The sequence below is a fragment of the Amphibalanus amphitrite genome, unplaced genomic scaffold (genome assembly GCF_019059575.1).
Source record: "Amphibalanus amphitrite isolate SeventyFive unplaced genomic scaffold, NRLGWU_Aamphi_draft 000362F_arrow, whole genome shotgun sequence".
In the NCBI taxonomy this organism is placed as follows: domain Eukaryota; kingdom Metazoa; phylum Arthropoda; class Thecostraca; order Balanomorpha; family Balanidae; genus Amphibalanus; species Amphibalanus amphitrite.
The window spans coordinates 579,697-604,826 of record NW_024881856.1 but is presented as its reverse complement, the minus strand read 5'-3'; the positions used below and the strand labels follow the sequence as shown (position 1 = coordinate 604,826).

Below are 25,130 nucleotides of genomic sequence, written 5' to 3'. Positions count from 1 at the left end.
AGCAGCGTGTAATGAGATCGGATATGTGACCTTCATTTGGTTTGAAACGTATTAGAACAGCTATCTTAGCGACTGCTCGAGGTGTTTGATGGAAGCGCCATTATAAATGAAGCCACCATCGGTAATCGGTATCGGGCGGTTATCCTGGAAGGGCGAACCCAGTACCTCCGTCCCAGGTCAAGATGTATCTGAGGCGTTTTTACGCCTCATTTTAACTGTGCATCCTCACTAGCTTTCAGCTGTAGGCAGACAGTTGGTGATTGCCGAGTGTTACGTGTATTGTAGTACCTTTCCGTTAAAAAACGCGGCGGCGGCCGGCCGGGTCCATTCGCCCGCCTCTCAAGCCCGACGGACAGACAGACAGACAGACGGTATCACAGTGTTGCGTCCAAAAGTAAAACGGCCCGGCACGGACGGACGGCCGGGTTAAGTAAAAGGCCGCCAGGTCACGGCGTCGCTCCCCGTCAGGTCACGGCGTCGCTCACCGTCTGGTGCGGCGGCGGCCGGCGCTCTGCACACACAGGTGACCTGACCTGGCGCGCGGCGCACGGACCGCCGCCCCGCACACAGCAGTGGACCCCACCCCCTTTGAGCAATCCCCTGTCTCGTGACACGCATTGTGACCTCGGCATCAGCGGACGGTCGTTCCGTCCGGAATACAGCGACGATATACCCAAATAAGGCTAAATCAGAGGCGTCCCGGCCCACAGCGGTTACCAGCATACTAACGGCACTGAACCAACCGGCCAATATCTCCAGCGAGTAAACGACATACACGATAACCATTCGCATCGAGCGCCTCTTGGTCAAAACAAACACGGCGCCTAGCTCTCTCACACGCACGCACACCTCGATAACTGTTCATAAACTACCTATAAACCTGTGAACGCTCTCAACAGCTCAGTCACGTGTACGAAAATAACATGTTCGCGCGGCGCCGTCCGGCCCGCCGCGCTCTGCGCTTCTCTCGAGTATTACCACTGTGGCTCCGGCCGGGCGCCCGTCCCTCTCAGCTCTGCGTCTCCGCGGCCAGGCACTCGTCACACACGCGCACGGGCAGCTGGTGTCCGAACTGGGGCAGCGGCAGCACGCCCGAGCTGCAGCGCGAGCAGAACACGCGGCCGCAGCGGCGGCAATGGTGGCGGCGGCGCACCATCGTGAACGGCTGGCCGCACTGCATGCACTCTGGCGCCGCCTGGTCGGGCACCCAGAGCGGCGCCGAGCGGCGCGGCGTCACCTCCAGCGGCGGCGGCGGCGGCGGCTGGCGCGGCTCGAGCGCCTCCGTCAGCCGCGCCGGCACGGTGACGGCCGGAGGCGCCGGCGGCGGCGGCAGCGGCCGGGCCGGGCCGCCCTCTGCCAGCACCTGCTGCACCAGGCCGGCCTCGCCGCTGATGCCGATGCTGCCGTGCACCAGCACCTGGGCCTCCATGTGGTCGCCCACCACGCGCATGTTGCTGGCCAGGTGGGACTCCTCCGAGACCTGGCTGAGCAGGGCCGGCGCGGGGGCGGGGGCGGGCCCGCCTACATCCACCACGTCGATGACGGCCGCCGGAGAGCCCAGCGCCTCCTCGGCAGAGTCGACAGAGCCGCACGACGGGCTCAGCTCTGGGGAACGGAGAGGGCGGGTCAGACATGGGCTGTGCCAGACAGTACGAACTCAAGTACTGGGGGTACCGCGAGGGGGACGGGTCAGACAAAGGCCGTGTCAGACAGCACACGCTGAGGGGACGGGGTCAAACACTGAGATCGGAGGGGACAGAGTCAGACTTGGGCCGTGCCGGACAGCACGGAGAAAACGGGTCAGATCAGACTCTGCTGGAGACTGGACGCTCCATCAAGCTACAGAACAGATCACAAACTTGGACATGCTAGCGTTGACAAAGACCCGTCCACGTCGTTCCCATGTGGATTTTACACTTGAGTTACACGCTCTTGAGGTAGCTCAACAAATTGAGATGTTGCTTTTGACGCAGTCAGGCACGTAACATTCCAGGGACAGAATTATCTCACCTCCGCTGGAATCCTCCTCGGGCGTGGCGTTGATCTGGAAGACCACCTTGAGGATGTTGCGCAGGTCTGAGGCGAAGTTGGTCTGAAGCTGGTCGGCCACTCCCGAAATGCAGACAAACAGACGGTGAATCAGGTCCTGGCTGTCCCTGAAGACACAACACGACTGTAATGGTACACACATCCGGCCAACAGCGTAGGCTCGTGGTCAGCATCACATCAGCTGAATCGAATGGGCCACTTCACAGCTAATGATACTGTGAGCATAATTACTGAATCTGATGAACAAGGAGTATTATATTCTAAATTCTACATTGCTCATTAGGGTGTGTCATATCAAATATTTTTGTCTCAGATCAAGCGCTTCCGCGGATATTCCTTGTCTCTGGGTTCATTGAAGCCCATTGGCACTGTTCTTTTTTCGCTGCACCGAAAATTCAGGCGGCGCGGGCCCAATCAATTTCGACATTTCTCGTGGCGCCCGGCGTTGAAGTCTCCATACTGAACACAATGCGTACCGTAGCGCTAACACCAGCCATATGACTCGCCGTCGGCCTGTAGCGGCCAACGCCGTTTGACGGTTAAAATTCGATTGCTATTTCTTGTTTAAATGGACGTCGGACGAAACATACTATCATTTTAATGTGTTGAGGCCATTCAGGGACTCACAGATGATCCATATAATAGGACTTAGGCGGCGGAACGGAACGGGGAGGGCACCGGGGCACCGTGCCCCCCTTTGATTTTGGTATTTTAACATTAGCCCTATGGGCGTTGCATGGAAAGAATGGGACCAGAAGTCGGCAGTGCCCCCCCCCCCCTTAATTGAAGGTGTTCCGCCGCTACTGTATGTAATAGGATCACGCTGCAGCCTTGGCAAGACTATCACGAGTGGGGCAGGGAGAATGAGAGCACGGATGGACAGAGGGAAACATGAGCGGGGTCTCGGGTATCACCCCTCCGTCGGCAACACAATGTGTCGGCTTTCGAGTCATGTGCTGTCTCCCAGAGACACACGAGCTTGCAAAGAACGTGAGTCAGTCTGGTTTCAGCTGCGGCGTGAGCAGAAGTGCGTGTGGTGCAATCGAATCGGACTATTCGTGCCGCAGTGATGCCGTGGTGAAGCAAGCCGAAACATTTTGTTATCGGGTCTCCTAGTGTGCTGCGGGTAAATCAGCTGCCTACCAACAGAGATGTAGTGAACTATGTGAGACTCTTGGCAGAGGATAGAAAAAGTGAGCGGACAGTCACTGCATGTTTACGTGAAGCAGCGGAGGCGGTGGTTGCAATGTGGTCGAGTGAGGGCATACCAACGATACAAATGCACAATGTGGTTCGGAAGGTAAAGCAAGTCTACGAAAGATTTCGCCGATCGAACAAGGTGTCCGAAAGAATGTGGGAGGGACAAACGAAACAAAGTGTTCCTGAAGCGAGTCTGTTTCGTAAGCTTTTTGACATCGCCCGCTGCCGCTGTAAAGATCGGCGAAGCTGTACCTGTCCGCTTTCAAACTGGGTACCGCCAGCGGAAATAGCATTCCTTCGAGACCAGAGAGGAGTTTGGAAGATGAGACTGGTTGGTGTGGACTACGAGGAGACGAGGAAACGACGTAAGACTGCGAGCCTTGAGACGGGAGCGGAACGAGGGGAGGGGCGACGTGGGTCAAGCTGGTCCTTCCCACCTCCGTACCTATTCCAACGGCGTCAATATCGACGAGACAGGCCAGGTAGACTCGTCGGCAACGACCGACACCAACGACAGTAATGAAGACGTCACAAGTGAATTTGAGATGAAGGAATGCATCAAAGACTCAAACGATGATGATATGACAAACACTGCACTGGCAGCTGACCGACAAGGTATGGTTTATCCAACCGTGCTGTAGCGGCCGTCATCAATGGTTTTTAGACGGATGTCGGTCGCGTAGCGAGCGGCAAAACAGAATTGCTGGTCGACCCGAAAAAAGTATGGAGAGAAAGATGCCGGATGAGACAAGCTGCCAGCTGCACTCGAATGAGCTTGTACTGAGGGAAGTTTTCCAGAACTTGGACGGCAAAACCAGTGGACCCGGATCATTCACGGGGCCGTTGGGCCAGGCAGCCGGCGCCTCCGTGCACCGTCTTTCTCCCGTGAAGTTCCGACCGGTGAGCGGCCCAGAGCTGGATCTGCCGGACAACATCATCGCGGACCTCAGCAGCGACCAACTCCTGCTGTATCAGCTCACCAGAGCCGTGCGGGCGGGCAACATCTCCGCAAAGGAGGCCTGCAAGAAAATCGGTTCCCTGAACACAATGCAAGGTAAGGCAAATGCTAATTGAGTTGAATTCAGTTTGCTATTGAATGGCAAAGATGCATCTTTTCTGTGTAACCGTTGTCTCAATAGAGGATACTGCCTCGTTTGCATTGCTTACATCCGTATTGACAGCGTCTGTCGACGTTAACAGGCGAAGACGCGCGCGGCTGGTGTTAGTGTCATCAAAGGCATTACGCCAAACATGGAGACTGCAACGCCGGGCGCCACGATAAATCCCGAACTTCTTTCAGCCGGCGCCGATCGAATTTTCGATGCATGGGAAAAAGAACTGCACCAATGGGCTTCCATAGACACAGGGACAAGGAAAATCAGCGGAAGCGCTTGATCTGTTTCTAGTGACACACCCTATTGCTCATCCATGCTAAACGAACGAAAATTCAGTCTTTTTACTCGAGTTTCCAATTACTGACCAGCCAGCAGACCACTGTCCCACCGTCCCCTCACGCTGCCACCCGCTCCTATGTACTGACTTGAAGCGCGCGCGGGACCGGCTGCGCGTGGCGATCTCGGCCGCCTGGATGGCCAGCGCGATCTCTCGGTCTCCGCTGCGCGTGGGCCGCTCGTCGTCACTAGAGTCGGAGCCGGACTGGGACGACTGGTGGCTGCTGCCCTCGGCCGGAGCGCCGCCCGGCGAGCTGACGGACGGAAGGCGGGGAGGGTCCGTCAGACGACAGCGGGAGGAGAAAATCAGATGCTTCTGCGACACTGGTAGCATCGCTAGTGCGTCATGGGCAGGGTTTGGCCCTCTCTTACATAACTTTACATAACACCACGCATTTCTATCAACCGTAAAAAATACAACATGAAAGTGAGTCCAAATTCACTAGATGGAACGAACATTATTGCAGGCTACGTATGTAGAGTTTAGACTGCAGAGTGATACTCACCAGCACACTAACAATAAATCAGGAAAGAAACAAAAGATATAACCACACCAATTTGCCTCAAGCTCACTACCTATCGACACGTTAGCACACAGTCCCACCCCAGACCTGCAGCCGCCGACACCCACCAGTGGTTGTGCTGGTAGAGCAGGCCTCCGGCGCTGCCGCACGGAGCGCGGGTTAGCTTCTTCTTGCGGTGTCTGCCGGTGCCGCTGTGCCCGGGGGCGGGGGCGGGGGCGGGGGCGGCGGGCGGCTCGGGTTCCTCGGCAGACTGAGCGCGCCGCTCCGCCTCTGAGACGGCCAGGCCCACCAGGTCGTCCACGATGGAGGCCACCTGACGCTCCACGTCCCGGCGCTGGTCCAGGCTGCGGGCGAGGAGTGGGGAAAGACATCAGTGCAGAGTGGTGGACGGTACTGCTCAGTACTTAACGGCTGTCACACTCCGTAACCCAGTGCCGTGGTGAATTAAATGTATACCAGGCGCATACAAATTACCAAATCTACAGAGTAAAGAGAATAATAACCTCAACACGACTCAAACTGTTCCTACCACAATGCCCGACTCGCCCACACCATCCAGCGCCCCACAGCACCACCTACCGGCTGCCGTAGTCGCAGGCGATGATGGGCACCCTTCCGACGCGGCCCCTGGCGGCCGGCTCCGTGGCTGACCCGCGGCGCTGGTCTGCCGGGGCGCCGGTGGCCGCCGCCTCCTCAGCAGTGGCCCCGCTCCTCGCCAGCCGGCGGTGGCCGTTCGAGCCGCTGCCGGAGCCGCCCTGGCCGCGCCGGCGCCGGTGCGAGCGGCTGCCCGGGTGGAACTGACGCAGACGCGCCTCCGTCTCCCGACACGCTGAGCGGCTGACACTCCGCCGACAGCCCGGGTTCTTGGAGTAGAACTCGGCCACGAACGCGTCGATGTCGGGCATGGGGTAGGCGTCGGGTGCCGAGGGCACGTCACTGGCCACCGTGTTGATGGGTTCGTCCACCGAGCAGAGGGCCTTCTCCAGAGCGTAGAGCTCGGCCTTACTGAGCGTCCATAGCAGCTCGCGGATCTTACACAGCAGATTCTGAAACGGAGAGATGATAAAATGAGCTGCACTTGAGGCAGGCGGTCGTACAGCTTGCGCAAGAGCTTAAAATGACAACAAACCTTATCATTCTAGAACCAACACTGCAGCTGCAGCAGACAAGCAAACAGTGTCATGACATCGGCGCTACCATTACAAACACTGTCTGGCTGGTCGATCGGTCGATTCGGAGCAGCATGTGTGCGCCATCACGCATGTTTACTGCTCACAATGCGTGTGGTGCGAACAGCCGGGAGTGGGACACTACGGGTCACTCAGTCAGTGGAGCGGACGGGAGGGGGGGGGGGGTACCAGACGGGGGGAGGGGGCGAATGTATGGCGGCGGCGGCGCCACACCGACCTTGGTCCCGATCTAGTAACGCTGAGCAGACGTCCGTCGGTCACCGTCCGTTCTGGGGCGCCGCACATGACGCACAGGGGCACGTGGCGCGCACGAGCAGACGAGGTCCCCCTCCCCTCCCCTATCCTCAGAGGTCCGAGCGTCAACAGCGGCAGCGGAGCGAGGCGTGAATGGTACGTGATAAACCTCCACGGGCCATACAAACCACTGAGACTCGGACATGAGTGGCTCCACTATCGCGCTGAGAAGGGCTCCGCTGAATGCATGACACGCGCGAAATAAAGTCGAGCCGTCAAAGGGTGCTATCGAGTCGGATGACTCAGCTTTGCCTATTTGCGATCGCACTTGACAACGGCTCGATAAGCAAAGAAACCCTATCGTCACCGATACTCGAGAAGTGATGTTTACAGTTGGATGCTTTCTAAGCGTCACATAACCCTACACGAAGCACGCCGATCCCGCTGAGAAACTACCGCTCAATGTTACAGGCGCCGCATCACGAGTTGTGTCTGTGCCGTGCGTTTTTTGTTTTTGTTTTTTGTCGCCCACATATCGACCGTTCAGGGAAGTGTGTAGCGCGACCCCGCGTCCGCCTGTGCCCTGTCTTTTCCCGGAAGCGCCATGTACCCCGATCCAGTTCAGAAGCGGAACCATGCCACCCGGAACCTACCCCAATCATAACACCCTCACCAAACCCCGGAAACACAGCCCAGGAAACAACCCCTACCAGACCCACGACCACCCGCCTCGCGACCGTCTGCCCAGCGTCCGCCTACCTTGAACGGTCGGAAGAGTTCCGAAATGTCCGCGATATCCTGATCGAGCCGCAGCGGTCCATCCGGGTAGATGACCAGCCCGGCGACTATGGCCAGCCGAGGGATGGTGAACATGAGAGCCGGATCGTACAGATCCAGCTGCTCCTGACTCAGCAGACCCAGGCGCAGCGCCCTGCCGGGGGAGCGGGGCGAGTCAGGTCACAGGGGCGGGTCAGGTCACAGGGGCAGGTCACACATGTCACTGGGACGATAGGTCACACAGGCAACAGAGTCGGGTCACACAGCTGTTCAGAGGGACGCTGTGTCTGTCACACATCTTCACTTACCACTGACCTCAGGCCTCACACGGGGCACAGGGACACCGTGTCCTATAGGTTCAGTTACCACCGACTCTGGGTGGGCCACACAGGCACATCGCCGCTGTATATGGAATGTCTGTATGTATGACGCGATGTGTGAGCGAGGCGGGTCACGTAGGCCCACGGGGACTGCGTGCTTCTGTGACACGTCATGAGCTGGGTCACGCACCCAGCAGGACGTCAATGGTCGCCGGGGGTGGTGGACCATGCTACATAGCACATCGTCGGGACCAGGGCTGCGGAGTCGACGGAATTTGAGCGACTCCGACTCCGACTCCGACTCCGGCCTGAAAAAATCGACTCCGACTCCGACTCCGACTCCAGCTCCGACTCCGACCTTCAGTACCTATTTCCCATATATCAAAGATGCATCATGCCTGTTTGCCTTTATTGCGCAAGCAGAAACAAATGTTTGGCGAACGTACCTACCGTGTACAGTACAGTGCACTTGTACAGCACGCAGACTCGGAGACGAGACATCTACCAGTTCGTGCGCAGCAGGAGTACGGCCTCGACCAGATCGGGCTTCCTAGACGATCGGGCGTCACTCACGATATATTTCAGGGCGGAGAACAGCCGCTCCACGCTTACTTGTGTGACGGGTAGGGCCGTGAGAGTCCACGCTGCCGGCTGTAGTTGAGCTGGGAACCCGTCCGCGATTCCGTCGTAGGCAGTCTTACATTTAGTCCTTGTCTGCAGCTTGCTGACCTTTTCCAGGTCCTCGATGAGCGACGGCTGTTGCTCCTCCGCCTTCTGCTGACGCTGCTGTTGCAGCGCGTCCAGATCTCGCTCCAGCTCGTCTTCGCTGGAGCCGCTGCCGTCCTTGGAGCCTGTGGCGCCATCTGTTTGCTGCCCGGTCCGGTTCTCCGACGGCCTCTCCATGCCCCTCCTGAGCTGCCGCTCGCGATGTACCACGCTTGTGAACGCCCGTTCGGCCTGGCGAATGTCAACCTCATCCAGCAGCAGACGATAGCGGACATCAACGTACAAAGCCGCTAAGAACGCATCACATTCGAACAGGGTGCGCTGTCGGCGCTCCATGGCGTCAGCGATGGTTGAGCCCAGTCCGGTTCTATTGTCAGATTGCATAACCAGAGGTTCTTTTTACTTTCGTTGGGCGAATGCAAGGTGACGGAAATGAGTAAAACCTCACTGAACGGTAAAACTCACCCAAAATATATTCCGACACAAAAACCGACTCCGACTCCGGGCCGGAGTCGGAGTCGGCGAAAAAATATCGACTCCGACTCCGACTCCGACTCCGGCCAAAACTGTCGACTCCGGCCGACTCCGACTCCGACTCCGACTCCGACTCCGCAGCCCTGGTCGGGACAGGTATACGCTTGTTCCTCCACGACCCCAAAGCGAACGGCAAAGATACGATGATCGAAGTCCAGAACATTGTGTTGAGCACTGAGTCGTCCCTTGCAATTATCAATATGCCTGAGCATGCGAGGGCCACTATATTTACGACTGACAAAACCACCAAAAAACCGTACCGCTCCGTTCGTGCGCCATTCAGTGGCGAACCAGCCTTTCGTGATAGGTAGCCCGGATTCCTAGCCTTTTAGTGAACCGATCGGTCTTAGTACACGCGAGATGGTATGTAGCGATGGACCCGCGTCCGGCGCTGGCCACGGGTGGGTTCGAGTAGGAACAGACGGGCGCGACCGGCCGTGGTGGGGAGGAATAGTGCTGGCTGGGGGAAACCACTGACAAATTCACGGTCAAAGAAAAAAATACAGACTATCTGCACTACAGTATTTTTTTTCAGAATGACCATAAGAGAAGCTTACGTTTTTTTTCGTGTGGAAGAGTGGATGTTTACAGAAACTGATGTTCACAAGGACAGCGCGGAATCACCATTCACTTCCGTAACCATATTGTGAGCAACACGTAATCAGCTACTACACAGAAAAAGTCGATGGAATAGAAAAAGCCGATGGGTCGGCCACCAACGCACCAATCAATTACCATGGTGTGATTTATAAATGATCAGGTTCCAAGACTACCATTACGCGACTAGTACCCCGGTTACCGAAGTATCTGCTACGCACGACCTCTGGTATCGACCTGTTGGGGCGGTACTCATTCTTTTATGAAGGCGGGCTGGGCCAACCAAACACTCGAAAGCACGGACTTACGGCGGGTCTTTGAATATGGTAAATAAACAAACCAGCTTCGTATCGCATGACAATAATTTTAAGAATACGACCACTGCTTTATATAAGTTTGGCAATGGACAACAGATCAGCTCCTAAGCCAATAAATTTGAGCTCACATCCTTTATTCGCTCAAGGTCCCTGTGGAATTTCATACCTATAGCATGCTATAGCACAATGCACACTGCAACTTTATGAACAAGGTGAATTGACGCTCAAATCCGTACACACACAAATACAGGCCAATAACAAAAAAAAAACACGTGTAGCATCTCTCACCTCTGCACGGTCTCGGAGAAGAGCGCTATGACATTCTGTATAAGGGCGTACTCCTTGGCCGACTTGACCGTTACCATGGCGCTGACGTAACGCAGCTCGAACTCGGCGAATAGCCGGTCAAAGATCTTCAGCGACTCGCACAGTTTCTCGGTGAACTCTTGTGGCGACTTTAGGCACTGTCGGGGAGAGGGCGACTGTTAGAGGCGGCGGCTGATGGTCAATGGCGGGATTATAACGTAGAGCGATGGAAGGGGGGGGGGGTGATGGATTGGGAAGCCCGCCAGGGCGGGGAGGGGAAGGGTGACAAACAACACACAGTGGCGTGACTGATTGCAGGGCTGCAGTCTTTCTGGGACGGCGATTGGGAGGGCATGTGGTCGACGGAAATGATAACGGAATATGTCAGACTCGGAGTGACGCTCCCCTTTACTCACCAAATTGCGGAAAGGGACTAATCGAGTCCTCAATTTTAGCCACGCTGCATGAATCCTGCTCGAATTTAACACAACCAAAGTGGAACTTCGTGAATATCACGCACACCAAGTCTATAAGTCCAAAACTGAGCTCGTGCTATGGAAGCATTCAGTTAACAAGTTATGACTTGTGGTTAAGAAAGTTGTTAGCCTAACATCCAACATTTGATCATAACAGAGTGTAGTGTAAATAACACTGAAATAACCATACATCCCCAAGCTTTACTATTAAAAAATAAGGAGCTGAGGCAGACAACTCGTGTAATTGAGACCATTTAATTGTGTTGGACTGAAACTTTTCTGTCGCGCGCCTAACTGGTGATTTTTAAACAGCCCAACAACACTCATTATTAACCTCATTTCGCAATCACTTATTGCAAAACAACATTCACATATCTAATGCTTCAAACAATGCCCATTTGCCTGAACGATCACCAGTTAGCAAATAGCCCGGCAGAAACCGCTGCTGATGTGTCCCAATGGCAAGCTACGGCTTCACTGCACGACACCCTTTGACATTTGTAGAGTCAGCACCGCTTGTGCCTGTGACGCCGGCGAGTCGCCTGTGTTGACCAGAGCGATAGGGGAGGGAAGGGAGCCTTAACGTGGCAGGACACGAATGAAGGACCGTAAAATAGTACGGAAAGGAACCATAGCAGCATACTACACGTTAGTCACATAACTGATACAGTTGCAGACATGACGAAAAGACACGGGAATAGTCTGATATCAGTTATAACAGGTCGCTAACCGCAGTTCACCGCGGCTCTGGCATCTGCTCTAACAACTCTGATGACAGGTTTCTCGAACCCGAGCCCGCCAATCACGAATGCCACCAAACCAGTTCCCCCCGTACGTCTCTGAGTGATGTTGCGTCATTCTCAGACGCGCACGGAGCGCCGGGCGGGGGCGGGGGCGGGGGCGGGGCGGGGGCGGCAGGACGGGCCCTGTTTGCCGACCTGTTCACGCAGCAGCGCTCGGACGTTCTCCAGGCTCTTGGTGACAGCCTTGGCCAGCGGACGCATGCCGGCGCTCTCCATCTCCCGGTTCATGATGCAAGAGCCGGCGGCCAGACACTGTCGGCAGAGGAACGGGGGATGTTAGACTCAGATGGACGGATTGACACCGGGCTGTCCGGAGTGAGCCGAGGATGTGACGGCCGGACAGACGCAGGACACTGTACGATAAGCAGGAAAAGGGGAATGTTAAACACGGACGGAAAGACGGTGGATGAACGTCGGGCACCGTAGAATACGGATCAGGACATCGTACAAGGGGACAGACGTCGGGCACTACAGTCGGTCGATAGCACGTCACACACGGACGGATGTTGGGTGTGTGTAGCCTCGACACAGATGCACACCCAACTGTGCTACCGCCGGTAGTAACAATAACACAGACACAAACACATGGCGATGATACAAACATCAGTCATATTCTGTTCCCGCAAACAGCCAAACCAGCGCTCACAACTCCTACAAACAGCCTAACTATCGGACACAGCCCGCACTTTCCCAGGTAGCCAGTACTCGAGAGCCGTCTGCATTCCCTCCGGTACTGGAAGATTGCACATTGCACAACCGCGACAGAGGGGTTGGAGCAGCCGCGCTGCTCCGGTTGGATCTGGCGAGTCCGGGATCCCGGCAGCGGCCCCGTCCGACCAAACTCTCCCGTAACCGAGCCACACACTGGCGACAGCACAGACCTAATGGATAAACACGCCAGCGCTGGAATTCCAGCCCCCCCCCCCCCCCCCACAGCCGCCGCCGCTCGGTCCTAAACCGACAGATTGGTACACTCGGGGGCAGAGTGATGTTCCACCACTCCCTATCTATCGGGCTCCCATGGCTCAGCACTGGCTGCTGCCAGTGGCAGCACTGGCAGCACTGGCACTGGCAGGCAGTGCTGATCAGTGCTGAGGGCAGGCAACACTGGCAGCAGCCAGTGCTGAGCCATGGGAGCCCGATGGGTGGGGAGTGGTGGAACATCAATCTGCCCCCGAGTGTACAGCAGGCCACCAAACAATCCTCGTCACCGCTGAGGTCCCTGTGGCTTACAGCGGAGGCTCCGACCTGCTCCGGGAGGGGGGGGGGGGGTCACGGCAGGCGGCGCGGGCACCGGAGCGGCACGGCCGCCGTCGGATGCACCAACACACAGTCGACCAGCCGTGACAGGATGTGCCTGCCCTCCCCGCACCCGTGCACCCGGGTCGTAGGCGGCACGGCGGCACCGCGCCGACAATCATAACGGGAACACCCACTTAGCCCACATAGCCGCTCAACGTGCGTGGATGGGTGGGAGGGGTGAGTCCCGCTCCCGACCTAACTACTCGACAAACGGAGGACTTTGCGCCGGTAAAACGGAGCAAATCCAATCAAATCCTCACTAATTATCCACGCAAACGAGGCCGATAAGTGTATAAAAAGTGAGGATCACACGGTAAACACGACCTCGCACTTCCCCGGCGCGCTGGCGGCTCTAGTACGGCGAATTCCGTCCGTCCGCGCGTCACTCCCTGCCCGATACCATCTCTGCCCGGCGGGACCGGTGCAATCAGTGGCGTGCAGGGGTGAGCGGCGGGCGGTAGCGGCACGGCCTTGTCCGACCTCGGCCGGCACACTGACATAGACGGCCCTGAGAGCCGAGCGACCGCGCTGCGGGTCGGCGCGGCTCTACCAGGCAGATACGGTGCCGCTGGGTTTTCCGTTTTACAGTAGTCACGAAGATATGTTTTTGCATGAAGAGTGGTACGGTAGAGAAGGACGTCCCCTCTACACAGCTGAGAGTGGAGTATTCCATCCACTCCCCGCTAGGCAGACTGAATATTATTTGCTCAACAGAACCCTACATTCAAATAGCTACAAGCTTAGAGTTCAGGAAAATCTTTCGTACTTCCAAGAGACAACTGGAAGCGCACCGCGCCGCGTCTACGTTTCAACGATAAGGAATGAGTTCGGGAAGTAGGGACCACGGGGACTTCCCACACGGAATAAACGTCAGTGGCGTCTTCACACCGCGTTCAGACGTCATCAATGGCGTGACATACCGCATCCAGCGTCATCGCCGGCCTCCTCACACACCAGTCAAGACGTCATCGATGGCGTCTCACACACCAGCCAGACGTCATCACTCATATCTCTGGCGCGTCATCAATGACGTTCCCACAGCCTTTTCAGACGTTATCAGTGGCGTCCTCGGTGCTCACATATTCACAGCTCCATCCAACGTCATCAATAGTGTCCTCGCACTCTATCTCTGCCATATTCAACGACTGTTATATCCCTCCAGGCATTCTCCACTCGTCACTATTCAAATAACATACAGCTCGCCGAACTTACCTCCGCGCCGAACCAGAGCTGGCCGGCCAGGTTCTCCTGCAGCACATCGTCGGGAAATTTGGCGCGGAAGTCGCGCGGCGCGCGGTCCTCCCCCACCACTTCGTCCAGCATGTGGTTGCAAATACTCAGAACCTGAGGGTCAGAGGGGCGGAGAAGATGCTTCAGCGGTGGCCAATATACGCAGCGGCATACACGGGCTTGGAGATATACGTCTGGGTATTACTACCGAAAACATATGACTTTAGTCTCCAGGTACGAAAAGCATGAACGGTTAAGGACTTTGCAATAATTTCGATTAGAATACATCAATCTACGCGGGCTGCAGCTACATGAAACACGAGTGCAAATTCCAAAGCGTCATTATTTCGCTGATTAATTTCCTATTATTTCTAAGAATCAAATGCGATGCTCTATCTCTCCACCACAAAAAAAAAAATAGTTATCTACCACTGCCTCAGACGCACCCGCAATTTTGCTATAAAAACAAAACAACAAGATTCCAGCTACTGCGCAAATCTCAGGAGTCCATGTGCCATGTTTTGACATAGTCACAAATTCCTCAGTGCGGGAGCCTGCGCATCATAAATAGGACAGTGACACCACATTTGACGCGACCCAATGCGGTACTCTGTTCTGTGGCGGTGGAGCATGTGTGGTAACTATCTTCAGCATAAAAAACGGCTATCGGAGGAAAAAGATAGAGCACAAAAAACGACAGCCAACACCTGCTGACGGAGTTCAATACAGCCAAACAAAGACACTCATATGACACAGACGTCTGTCAATACTACAACAAACAGTGCCAGCTGAGGCAGCATGACCCCCTCCCCTCCCTCACGTGAGCGCCGGTCAACACTCCTCGGAAGCGTGATTGACAGCCGGCACCCCCCGCGATCATGACACATACTCCCTCCCTCTCTCTCCTCTGACATCATGGTCACGTCAGAGCCGCTGCTCTGCTCGGGTCGGCTCACCGACCGGCAGCGAACCGGCAGCAGTCGAACAAGGTCTGACCGCCGCGGGAACTGGGTTCAACAGCGACCTCCGACCCTAACCGAGGGCGGGGCCCGGCCGGCTGACGTGGGAGCCTTCACCTGGGCCGGCGGTGGTCAGGTGACCTCCGCGCCGGAGCGGGAAGGGCGGCCGCGGAGTGACCTCCAGCGCTGCCGGCGCTGGGGCGGTCTCCTGGAGGTGACCGCTGCCGTAGGGAGGGGCTGATGTGTGGACGGCAGAGGTGGGGATAGTGGACAGTGAATGAAGGTGAGGTCATAGAGAAAGAAAGAAAGAAGAAAGGTTGAAGATAAAAAGAGAAAAGTGAGAGGAAAGAAGTAAAAGGGAGACAGAGCGGGGGACGGAGGAAAGGAGAGATGACAGGAAAAAGCAAAGATTGAAAAAGTGAGAGTGACAGCTATCTCTCGCCGCGGGGCTCTTGCTCGCTCGTGGCTCGTGCGACCTTGTGAGGCCGCAACTGCAGTCGCGGAACCAGTACCGAACGTCGCAGACGCGGCAGTCCCCCCCCCCCCCCCCCCACCTCTCCTCTGCTCATAACCTCCAATATACCATCCCAGGTCAAAGCACCTCACCTCTACCCGATATAAAGCAAAGCTACAATCACCAATCCCGCAGAATCTTTTGATCGGACAACACCCAGCCTCTCCTACGCCGTGTAAAACAAAGCATCACCCTCACGGCTATTCAGCAGAGTCACGGTCACCATGCGGGCCCCGCTCGGTCTGAGTGACGTCACTCAGACAGCCGGCGGCGGCAGACGGCCGCTCCCTGTCCACTGTCCACGTCAGACGTGATACACAGACAGTCCGCGGCCCCTCCGGCCAGCCGTGCCGCACGGGACCACAACAGGGGCAGAGAGGAGGAATCACGGGATAGAGAGGAAGTTCGATTGAGGACATGTCCGTTCCTCGACCGCGGAGCTGCTGTGGGAGCTTGAACAAATGAACACACCAAGGACGTTGGGATCTACCCCAGTGCTTGCGCAGTGTGTACCTACTGATGGAGTATGGGGCGGGGCGGACGGAGGGCGGACAGGCGCCCGCTGGGGTCGGGGCCGGCGCGCCGCAGGGCGGTACACGGGCGACAGATCGTCGGCTAATGGACGGTGGTAATAGTGCAGCGTCAATGGCCGTCGGCCGGAGGGCCACGGGAGGGGGAGCTGCACGGGAGACCGGGTCGGCGGCCGCCACAAACCCCAGCTCGAGAGAGACAGAAGCTGCTGATCCGGCGTCATTAAAAATCACTTAGTCCGGTCAGCGTGTTTGTAGCTCGAACTAAAGACTCGTGTCTCATCATAAACATTAGGCCGTGATGGCCGTTTAAACAGCTATCTAAATGTGCATCGTCACATGTGTGCCTGACATTGGCCTCAGGCCTGACATACACTCTGATAGCTTATCCCTTCCCAAAAGTACGAACAATAGCTGAATCGTTTGTTTATTGGGGCTTAAGGGCGCGCCGACTACAAGGTCATTTTGCGCCCATAACAATAGCTGAATCAGAGTAAATTCCGTCATAGCTTCAAATAGCAAAGAAAGCATGACAAATCAAGTATCACATTCAGCTCAATATCTCAGAAGACGAAAACACATGATATGGATAAATTAAGTTTGCTGAAATGTTTGGAGTTGGACTTGGACACATGAACGAGAGCCGGACAACGATAAGCAGAGCATGCTGTAGAGGAGCCGACTTCCGCCGTCCTCTCGGGAAACTTCGGGTAACGAGATATATCAGAAACCAGGGATTCAACGTGCCCGCATAACTCCCTTCCTTCCAGGGGGGGGGGGGGGTATCTTATTTGTGCATTTGGAAATCAATCGAATTCTGGCAAAAGGTTGCCTATCAGTATACCTATGAGCATTGAGCAGACACGGGGTAGATGGCACATTCAAGTACAAAAAGTTCATCAAAACGCACTTCAACCCACAACAAAGCTCATCTGCGAATTTCACGCGGATAACCAGCGCCGAATCAAATTCGATATCGGGAGATCAACTCTTTGGGTGCATTATCTGCTCGTTTGAGGAAACATCAGCCAGACTAAACTGCATATGTGGGGCTCACTATGAATCCTTGTCAGTTGTGTCAGGAATGAATACAAGCCAATTATCGATGAGCAATCAGGAACAGATAACAGAACACCGATCGTGGTGTGTTGATGGTTTTTGTACCACCCGCTGCACACTGGGCCGATCGCCAGGTCTAGCACGACATGGGTAAAAAAATCGAACTTTGTGGATGTGCAATGAAACCTATACCAATTTGTTCAAAAATGATCATACTACATTGCTGTGGTCTTTGTTTTCCAACACAATTGCTATTTCATGGCGAAAACTCAGCTTAAACACGAACCTCGGAATCGTTTGGACCGAACTCGTCCCCCGCACTCTTCAACAACGTATCTTTGATCCACGAAAACAATCACAATTTAAGGAGGAATTCCACATTTATATACATCAAACGATAGCTCCGGGTCTCCAGAACACACATAACCACATGAAAATGGCGAACTCTTACTTGGTTATGATGTATTGGCACCGCAAAGATTTAAAGACGAAAATACAATTTCACATAATTGATGTCACACACAAATAGACTTTTAAAAAAAGTACCGCAGAGTACCGCTTCGAAAATCTCGCTACATGTCAATGATTCATTGCACTACAAGATCCAACAGTCATTTTTTGCGACTTTTTGCGACTTTGGATGTAGCAGCCAAACATCAACCCGCGCCGGACCGGTGCTCGGCGTCAAACGCGCCGGGCCGGGAGGTGTTGATTGAACACTACCCTTCTAACTCGGCTCTTGGGCCACATAGCGACACGTAGTAAATGGCATTCGAAAGAGCGCCCGAAATCCCAGATGAGGTAGTTAGTCATTTCTAGGTCAGGTCAAAGGTCACGTCACCAGAGGTCATCAAAGGTAAAATGTTGCATATATCAACATTTCTTGAAAACCGGCCCTTACCTCGGGGACCAATAGAGCTACATCGTCACGGAAAAGTGCATTCAATTGCTCTTTTAGCGGTCTTTCTGAAAAAGCCCTCAGATTTGGCTTAACCCTCGCCCCTAGTGGTGTTTTTCCAGCCGCGAACGTATAGAAGGGGTCCGTTGGACCCCCCCCCCGCCGTTTCGCCCCTGATCGAGCTAGAGCTTCACGGAAAAGACGAGCGTGTTGCCCGTGACAAGAGGAAGCTGATGATACCCAATTGTAAGGTCCTAGGTCATCGGTTGACCTTCCAGGTCAGGTCAATGACCCAAAAGTCGGGAAAATCGGGATCTGCTAGAACGTCGTAAAGGGTGGCTGCTATGGTTTTTTTGGGTGCTGATCACGAATATAATGTTATTTACGATCATAGATGATGTCTTCATACATTTAGGCCAGGTCGGGTCAGGTCAGGTCAGGTCAACCAGTAAGGGTTTTGCCGGGTATTTGCAGTAGGTAGGTGGCAACCGCCTCTGACAACTTTGTAACATGTTACGAAGGCACCAAAGCTACATAGTAAATGTTCAAATGGTTGCTAGATTCGAAGTCAGCTCCAAAAACTAGCCTAGAAACATGTAAAACTCGAAAAAGTGAACCAAGATCATCAAAGGTCAGTGACCTTACCTGACCTTCTGGTGACCTTGACACCCATCCTAATGCATGGGAGCAACATAATATCCCATGTTTGAACGCTTTAACCCTCGCCGGCCGAGGGGGGGGGCGGGTGCCGCCCCCCCATAGGGTTTTTTCGCGATAGCTCCGAACACGCTGGCGATAGAGAGCTGAAACTTGGCATACCTGACCTTTGATCCAAGCCGCATCTTTTGACACCAACCGCATTTTTGGGTCAGGTCAGGTCACTGACCTATGACGTCATAAGTGAACCTCTGCACGGTCTTCAGATGTCGCAACTTCGCAACGCCCTCACTGCCAGAGGAGATGTCACAGGGAAATGAAACTTGCAGGATCTAGTATCCATTATGAGTCCCACAACTTGTATATCTCGGATTTTTCCTAAAGGTCATATGAGGTCAGGTCATTTTCGTGACCTCACCATTATAAGTCAATGGGGAAAAATGAAAACTGCTATTCTGGCGCCGGGAACGATCTCCAACTATCTCAAGCACACAGAATCGTGATTTGATGCACTCCTTGCAAGGTTAGATGCGTCACTTTTGCAATGTTGACCTTGCGTGACGTCATTTATGACGTCATCAAGGTCATATTAGTTTTTCGTCAATAACTCTTGATCAAATTGAGCTAGCGAGTCGGGAAAGCCACGAATGGACTCAGGAAGACCTGCCGAATCGAATGATATCCGACATGACCTCTTTCGACCAACTCCGTGACCTGGGGGTGCTGACCTGACCTTGACCTGAGGTCAACACCCCAAGTTGACCTGACCCGGACAAAAAGTACATCATTCGACGCGCCTGAGCGAGACGAACACGATGTTGCCAAAATCGGCGCTCTGCGGCCGTTTTTTGCGAAGTTATTCACCAAAAACTGAACCGTACCTTGGGTCACTTGACCTGACCTCAGAGGTCACCGGTTGACCTAGGACCTTAAAATCGGGTACCAATCTCTGCGTCTCGTAACGGCGCACACGCTCGTTTTTTCCGCGACGCGCTAGCTCCACCAGGGGCGAAACGGCGAGGGGGGGGTCGTACCCGCCCCCCCCCCTCGGCCGGCGCGTATGTAGAAAACCAATAGGTCCGGCGAGGGTTAACCCACGAGCCGCTGGGGGGGGGGGGGCATAAAGTTGCCCCCCCCCCCTTTACGTTTTGTGAAAAATCTCCGAAACCTGATGAGCTACGAACGTGAAACTTGGCATAGCTTCAAATGAATACCTAGGCAATGTTTGAGGAAAGTTTGGTGGTTGTAGCACCTAAGATGACGTCACAGTGACGTCATAAAGTTTTGTCGTTTTCCGATATGCACCGTTTCTGATGACGCTGAGCATGAAACTCGACTGTAAATGAACTAGACAGCACCTGCTGTCATCCTAAAACATCTTACTACACTTCCATCTAGTTTCTGACCAATAATCGGCCCTTTATATTCGGTCCAATATATATGATGTATCGTGAGGAATATGAGAGTCGCAAATCTATAATTTCACTTATGACGTCACTGTGACGTCATTTCAAATGGGATCCACAACAAATTTGGACACAACCTCGGCTAGGTATTCAGGAAGATGTGTGCAAAGTTTCGCTTCTCTATCTCTTCGCGTTGCGACGATATCGTCGCAGAAGTAAAGGGGGGGGGGGCAACTTTATGCCCCCCCCCCCCCAGCGGCCGGCGGGTGGCGCGGAGGCCCAGCGGCCGCCGGGTTAAACCAAGAAAAGACTGCAAACCCGCGGCTAATGCGAGCCGACATACGCTGAATCGCGACTCCGGCCAAACATGGTCTCGAAAGAAGGTCACAGGTCAAAGATCATTCAGGTCAGGGTCATGAAATTTTCAGGTTAGCTGTAAAAGTAGTTATCGCGAGGGTACTGAAAGTTTTGTTGCGATCGGCCGCTTTTTACGCGAATTACTCGCGAAAAACCAAGGGTTCCGTTCGAAGATTCAGGCCCTGTCGCGCTAAAATGGCATATCGGCCCACTGTGCGCTGGTATCCCTCCAGCACATAGACGTGAGCAATGAACATAAAGCCGCAGCGAGCCAATTAGGTACTCAAACATGCAAACTTCCATTGGGAGCCCAAAGTAGCGTAACTCTGCGACGACCCGGGTAGAGTTCAGACTGCGGCCGTGCGGTGTTCCCCGTTCTACCGGAAGGTCAGCGCTCCGAGTTCAGTCCAGCTAAAGGGAACTTAGGTTCAACTAACCAGCAACCATCCACTGAGCTGAATGACGGATATCGATACAGTTTCCAATCCATCGCGGACATATTCTAACCCTAATGATCATGGACAATACAATGCAAAGTTCTGGAATAACCAGCATTTTGCCGAGAAGAGCAATTGGAGCACCCACAGCGACACTGACATGTCTCAAATTGTTACATTTATGACTGCCACGCGTAACTAGCCCTGTCCATGTTACCCACTTTGTCTCACGTTATATGATTTGACATTTCTGCCAGCTCGTCGCTTCATCGGTAAGCGTCACATCCAGTTACATTTTCACCACGTTACCCTTTTTGTCACTCATCGCCAGGGCTGAAGGGTCGATGGATTTTTGAAGAGTGACTCTGACGCTGGCTTTTGCAAATCGACCCAGACTCCGACTCTACCTTCAGTTACACAATTCAGGACATACCTTATTGAGGCATTGAGACAGTATCACGGTACAGTTAGTTATGTCTGAGATACTTTTCTGCTGAATGTTACCTGAACGTTGCTTGGCACATTCAAAAGAAAACATTTATACAGCTCTGCAGTTCTATGCAGCCCCAACTCCTCGACAGGAAGCCTGAGCTCTGGCGTCAGCGACAATATCCGACTCGGGCTGGGGATCACTTCATCTGTGGGCGTCCAGCCCACAAAGGCCACTCATTTTCGGGGGTCCGGGTCTACACCAGCTTAAAAGTCCCTCAAGGATCTCGGAGGGCCTTCTTTCCGTATGAGAAGGCCAACAGCCAGCCTCAGAGGTATCTCATCGGCCTCTGGGGATCCCGAGCTAGTCTGAGAGAGTACATCACACCGCACCGGACTGAGAGGGCTCACAAGATTTTAGTTCTCAGTGTGCCTACGGAGTCCGCACCCCACGATCCCCAGAGGATCTCCGTCTCTGAGCTAGGTAGTACCGGACCGTCTCCTCTGATAACTCAACATCGGAGTCAGTGTTTATCATACATGACCGGTCCAAAACGAACGTAAAATCTTCCGACATGCAGGCTAAGTGCACGAGTTTAAGCAATGCTAACTCCGTTTCCGACTTCGGCCAGAACTGTCGAGACCGCCCGACCCCGTCTCCGACTTGATATTAACTCCGACTCGACTCTGGCCAGAACTGTTCAGTCAGCCCGACTGCCGCTGGGCAGCCGTGTCGTCACCCACCTTGTCCTGGCAGGCCCGCAGCTGGTTCACGAGCAGGGTGCACCGCTCGGGGTCCTTCCGGCCGTCGAAGCTGTCCAGCTCCAGCGTCACCTTGTTCAGCTCATCGTCGGCAAAAAAGAACTGCGCGAACAGCGATGTGTCCGTCCTCTGCAACACAAGAGATGAGAGCCGTCATTACATGCACATGATAAAACATGGACGAAACCAACAAGAAAAATGTATGGCCAGGTCAATCAGAATACCTGCATTGAAGATCTAGATTATTTGGTGTCACTATGTCACAATTTCATAGAATGGCAAATAACACTCGAGGTAAAAGGGGCAAATGAGGTATGAGATAGCTTGTGTTTTTACATCAATGCTAAATGAGTAATATCAACAGAGACCAAACTCAGCATCATTTTTAATCAATATTGTCAGTGGTATCATGGACACTGAATGACAGGCATTACTACCTGTCATCAAGGGCTTAAAATATAATTATATAATCCCTCCTACAGCTTCACCTTACTTACAGCAGCCTGATAGCCACTTCACCTGAATTCAGAAATCATTTTAATTCATTTGATGATTATTCTAATTTTTGACAGCTATGTTAGTATGTACATTGTATAATAGGTAACACAGTACATAAATGTGAGAAAAGTGATTCTTTAATGTAAGCAAGTGAAATTTATGCTTTAATTGATAATATTTTAGTAGTCTACCCTTGAACAAAAATATTTAGCAGTATTTCTGTGACAAAGGCAGCAAACATTTGGTTGTCAGGGGGGATAGCAATAAGAAGGTAGGTAGATAGAAAAGCTTCATTTAAACAAATATCATCATAGTTTGGTAGACAAACTTCCAATGGCCAAAAACATGAAATGCTGTGTTGATTGTGATTGATTGTGGGAGGACCTTGACTGCTAAGATTATACATCTCAATGAATAACATAATGTGTAGCAGAATAACTGATGTGCTCACTGAACATGCAGCCTGATACAGTGTTCAGTTACCTATTTCATTTGGCCCGCAGTACACTACCGGTTTCCACTGTCATACCATCAGGCTATTCCTGCCCTACAAAAATAGTGTGGCCACAAGTGACTTCAATGGAGCTTTGACCCCCTGTCATCTCAGGTAAAAGACATCCCCCTATTGCAAAAATGGGACAGACTGGATGTATGACCCTCCAGCAAAAGAGGGTAAATGTCAAGTTTAAGTCCTAAGAAGATTTCATTGATAAATTTTTCATATTCTTATATTATTTGACATCCTGAATCCAAAAATGATACTCATTTGTCTCGCAAATAAAAGAAAAAACATAATCAAACCTGACCTAACCTTACCTACTTACCTATAACCTACCAACCTAACAACCTACAAACCTACCCTAACCTAACCTAACCTACAAACCTACCTACCTACAACCTAAAACCTACAAACCTACAACCTAACCTAACCTAAAACCTAAAATTTTTGCTGTTTCATATTCGTATCAACAGCGTCACAATTGTAGTTAGGACCTAAACTTGACATATACCCAAAAGGGTGGTTGGTTAGCCTATGTGCTTTTGGTGTAATAACTTTAAATGACAGAGACACTCCTGTAAAATGACTCAATAGAAATGGGAAGAGGGCTCATGCACACATTTCAGCAGTGGTTTTCAACAGCCATTAGACGTATTCATCAATGCAGATCGATTATTGTGATGTTGGCAGTCAACCACTTAATACCTGGAGGGCCGTACATAGGTGATTATTGCATATGGATGGGCGTATCATCTTGGTCAAGAAAATGCTTACTATCAACTCCAACCGGAAATTCTTTACAATAGTCACTTTAAATAATAAGTCTGAAATTGACTTGCAAAAGTATAAAAATGGTGTCACACACAAAGAAAATGATACCTTAAATGGCAAATATTTGTAACCAATTAGAATCAGACCCCAAAACAATTATTGACAAACACAGTGTTCCTGTGCAAAGGCAAAAAAAACTACCATGTGGAGTCAGAGTCTGTCTGTACATAGTAGTCTTTGCCTTTGCACGGCAGAGGGTGACCAAAGTGCTGTTCCGTAGCCATTTCTGTTAGCATGCCATGCCACTTGAGCTACCACCCTGGTGAATTTCAAACCTACATGAATTTCACATGTAAAGGGCCAGGGAACACCAGCAGGCAGATAACGTGCTGATAAAAAGAACAGTGTACAACCTAGGAACCAAAATCGCCAACAATGTGCTAACAAATTGTAAGCAGTATTTACATGGTTTTTAAGAGTATAAACATTGTTTTAATGGTAAATCAAATCAAATAGTCACCTACCTTGGGTCTGTAGAACCACTTCCTGAGAGAATACATGACAAGCAGGTGCCAATCACAGTACTTGAAAACGATTATATGGCTTCAGTAGTATCCATATCACAGAAATGCACCAAAAATCACAACCACTGCTAGTGTGGCCAGTCAGAACACCAATGGTTCACTTTCGAAATTGAAATGTTTCACAATCGTCCTTGTTTCTTCTGGATGTCAAGATCAGTGTCAACGCCGAAGTTGGAAGTTCTTCTGACAGCTGCTGGTGCTCCAATGAGTCCTACGTTATGCCCCCTAATCGAGCATGACAAAAAAAGCTGTATTTATAGGACAACGACCTTGCTCATCCCCACATCCCCACAGCACGACTTCCACTTCCGCCACCACCAATAACGCTGGCGCCTAGAAACTTGTAAAGGGCGGACACCACTGCACAACAAAAATTGTTGCTTTTGCGCCCATTGCGACTTTAGGATGAGACTTCTAGGGACTTTGCGCAGGCAAAACCATGAACACTGGCTAGCAGAATAAAGCTTTCATTGCAAACTAGACATAGACATAGAGCAATGTGTTTTGCATCCTCCAAAAATTAATAAACTTGAGCAAGTTATATTTTGCCTCGCATATTCCAGACGACTTTGTTCAAGACCACAGGCGCACTGCAAAATAATTTAGGCACCAACCTATATAATCAAACCTGACTGGAGTTTGGACTAATAAAAACAAAGCTTTTGCATCATAAAATAAATCAAAGGATTTGCTTTTAAATGGACATCTGGGTTTCAAGTTTCTACAATTCTACA

The 25,130-nt window shown here is 52.7% G+C and overlaps 1 protein-coding gene across 1 annotated transcript; it reads right to left on the bottom strand.

Annotated features, from left to right (window-relative positions):
* Positions 1–257: 257 nt before the first annotated feature.
* Positions 258–24,739, bottom strand: LOC122389564 (lateral signaling target protein 2 homolog). Its single transcript, XM_043381720.1, has 11 exons — positions 24,337–24,739; positions 22,027–22,173; positions 14,019–14,150; positions 11,640–11,756; positions 10,208–10,383; positions 7,408–7,579; positions 5,804–6,270; positions 5,332–5,568; positions 4,790–4,954; positions 2,011–2,156; positions 258–1,605 (listed from the first exon to the last, which is right to left on the bottom strand). The coding sequence occupies exons 1-11, from the start codon at positions 24,370–24,372 to the stop codon at positions 1,010–1,012; spliced, it is 2,391 nt and encodes a 796-aa protein (XP_043237655.1). The 5' UTR covers positions 24,373–24,739; the 3' UTR covers positions 258–1,009.
* Between the last annotated feature and the right edge of the window lie 391 nt (positions 24,740–25,130).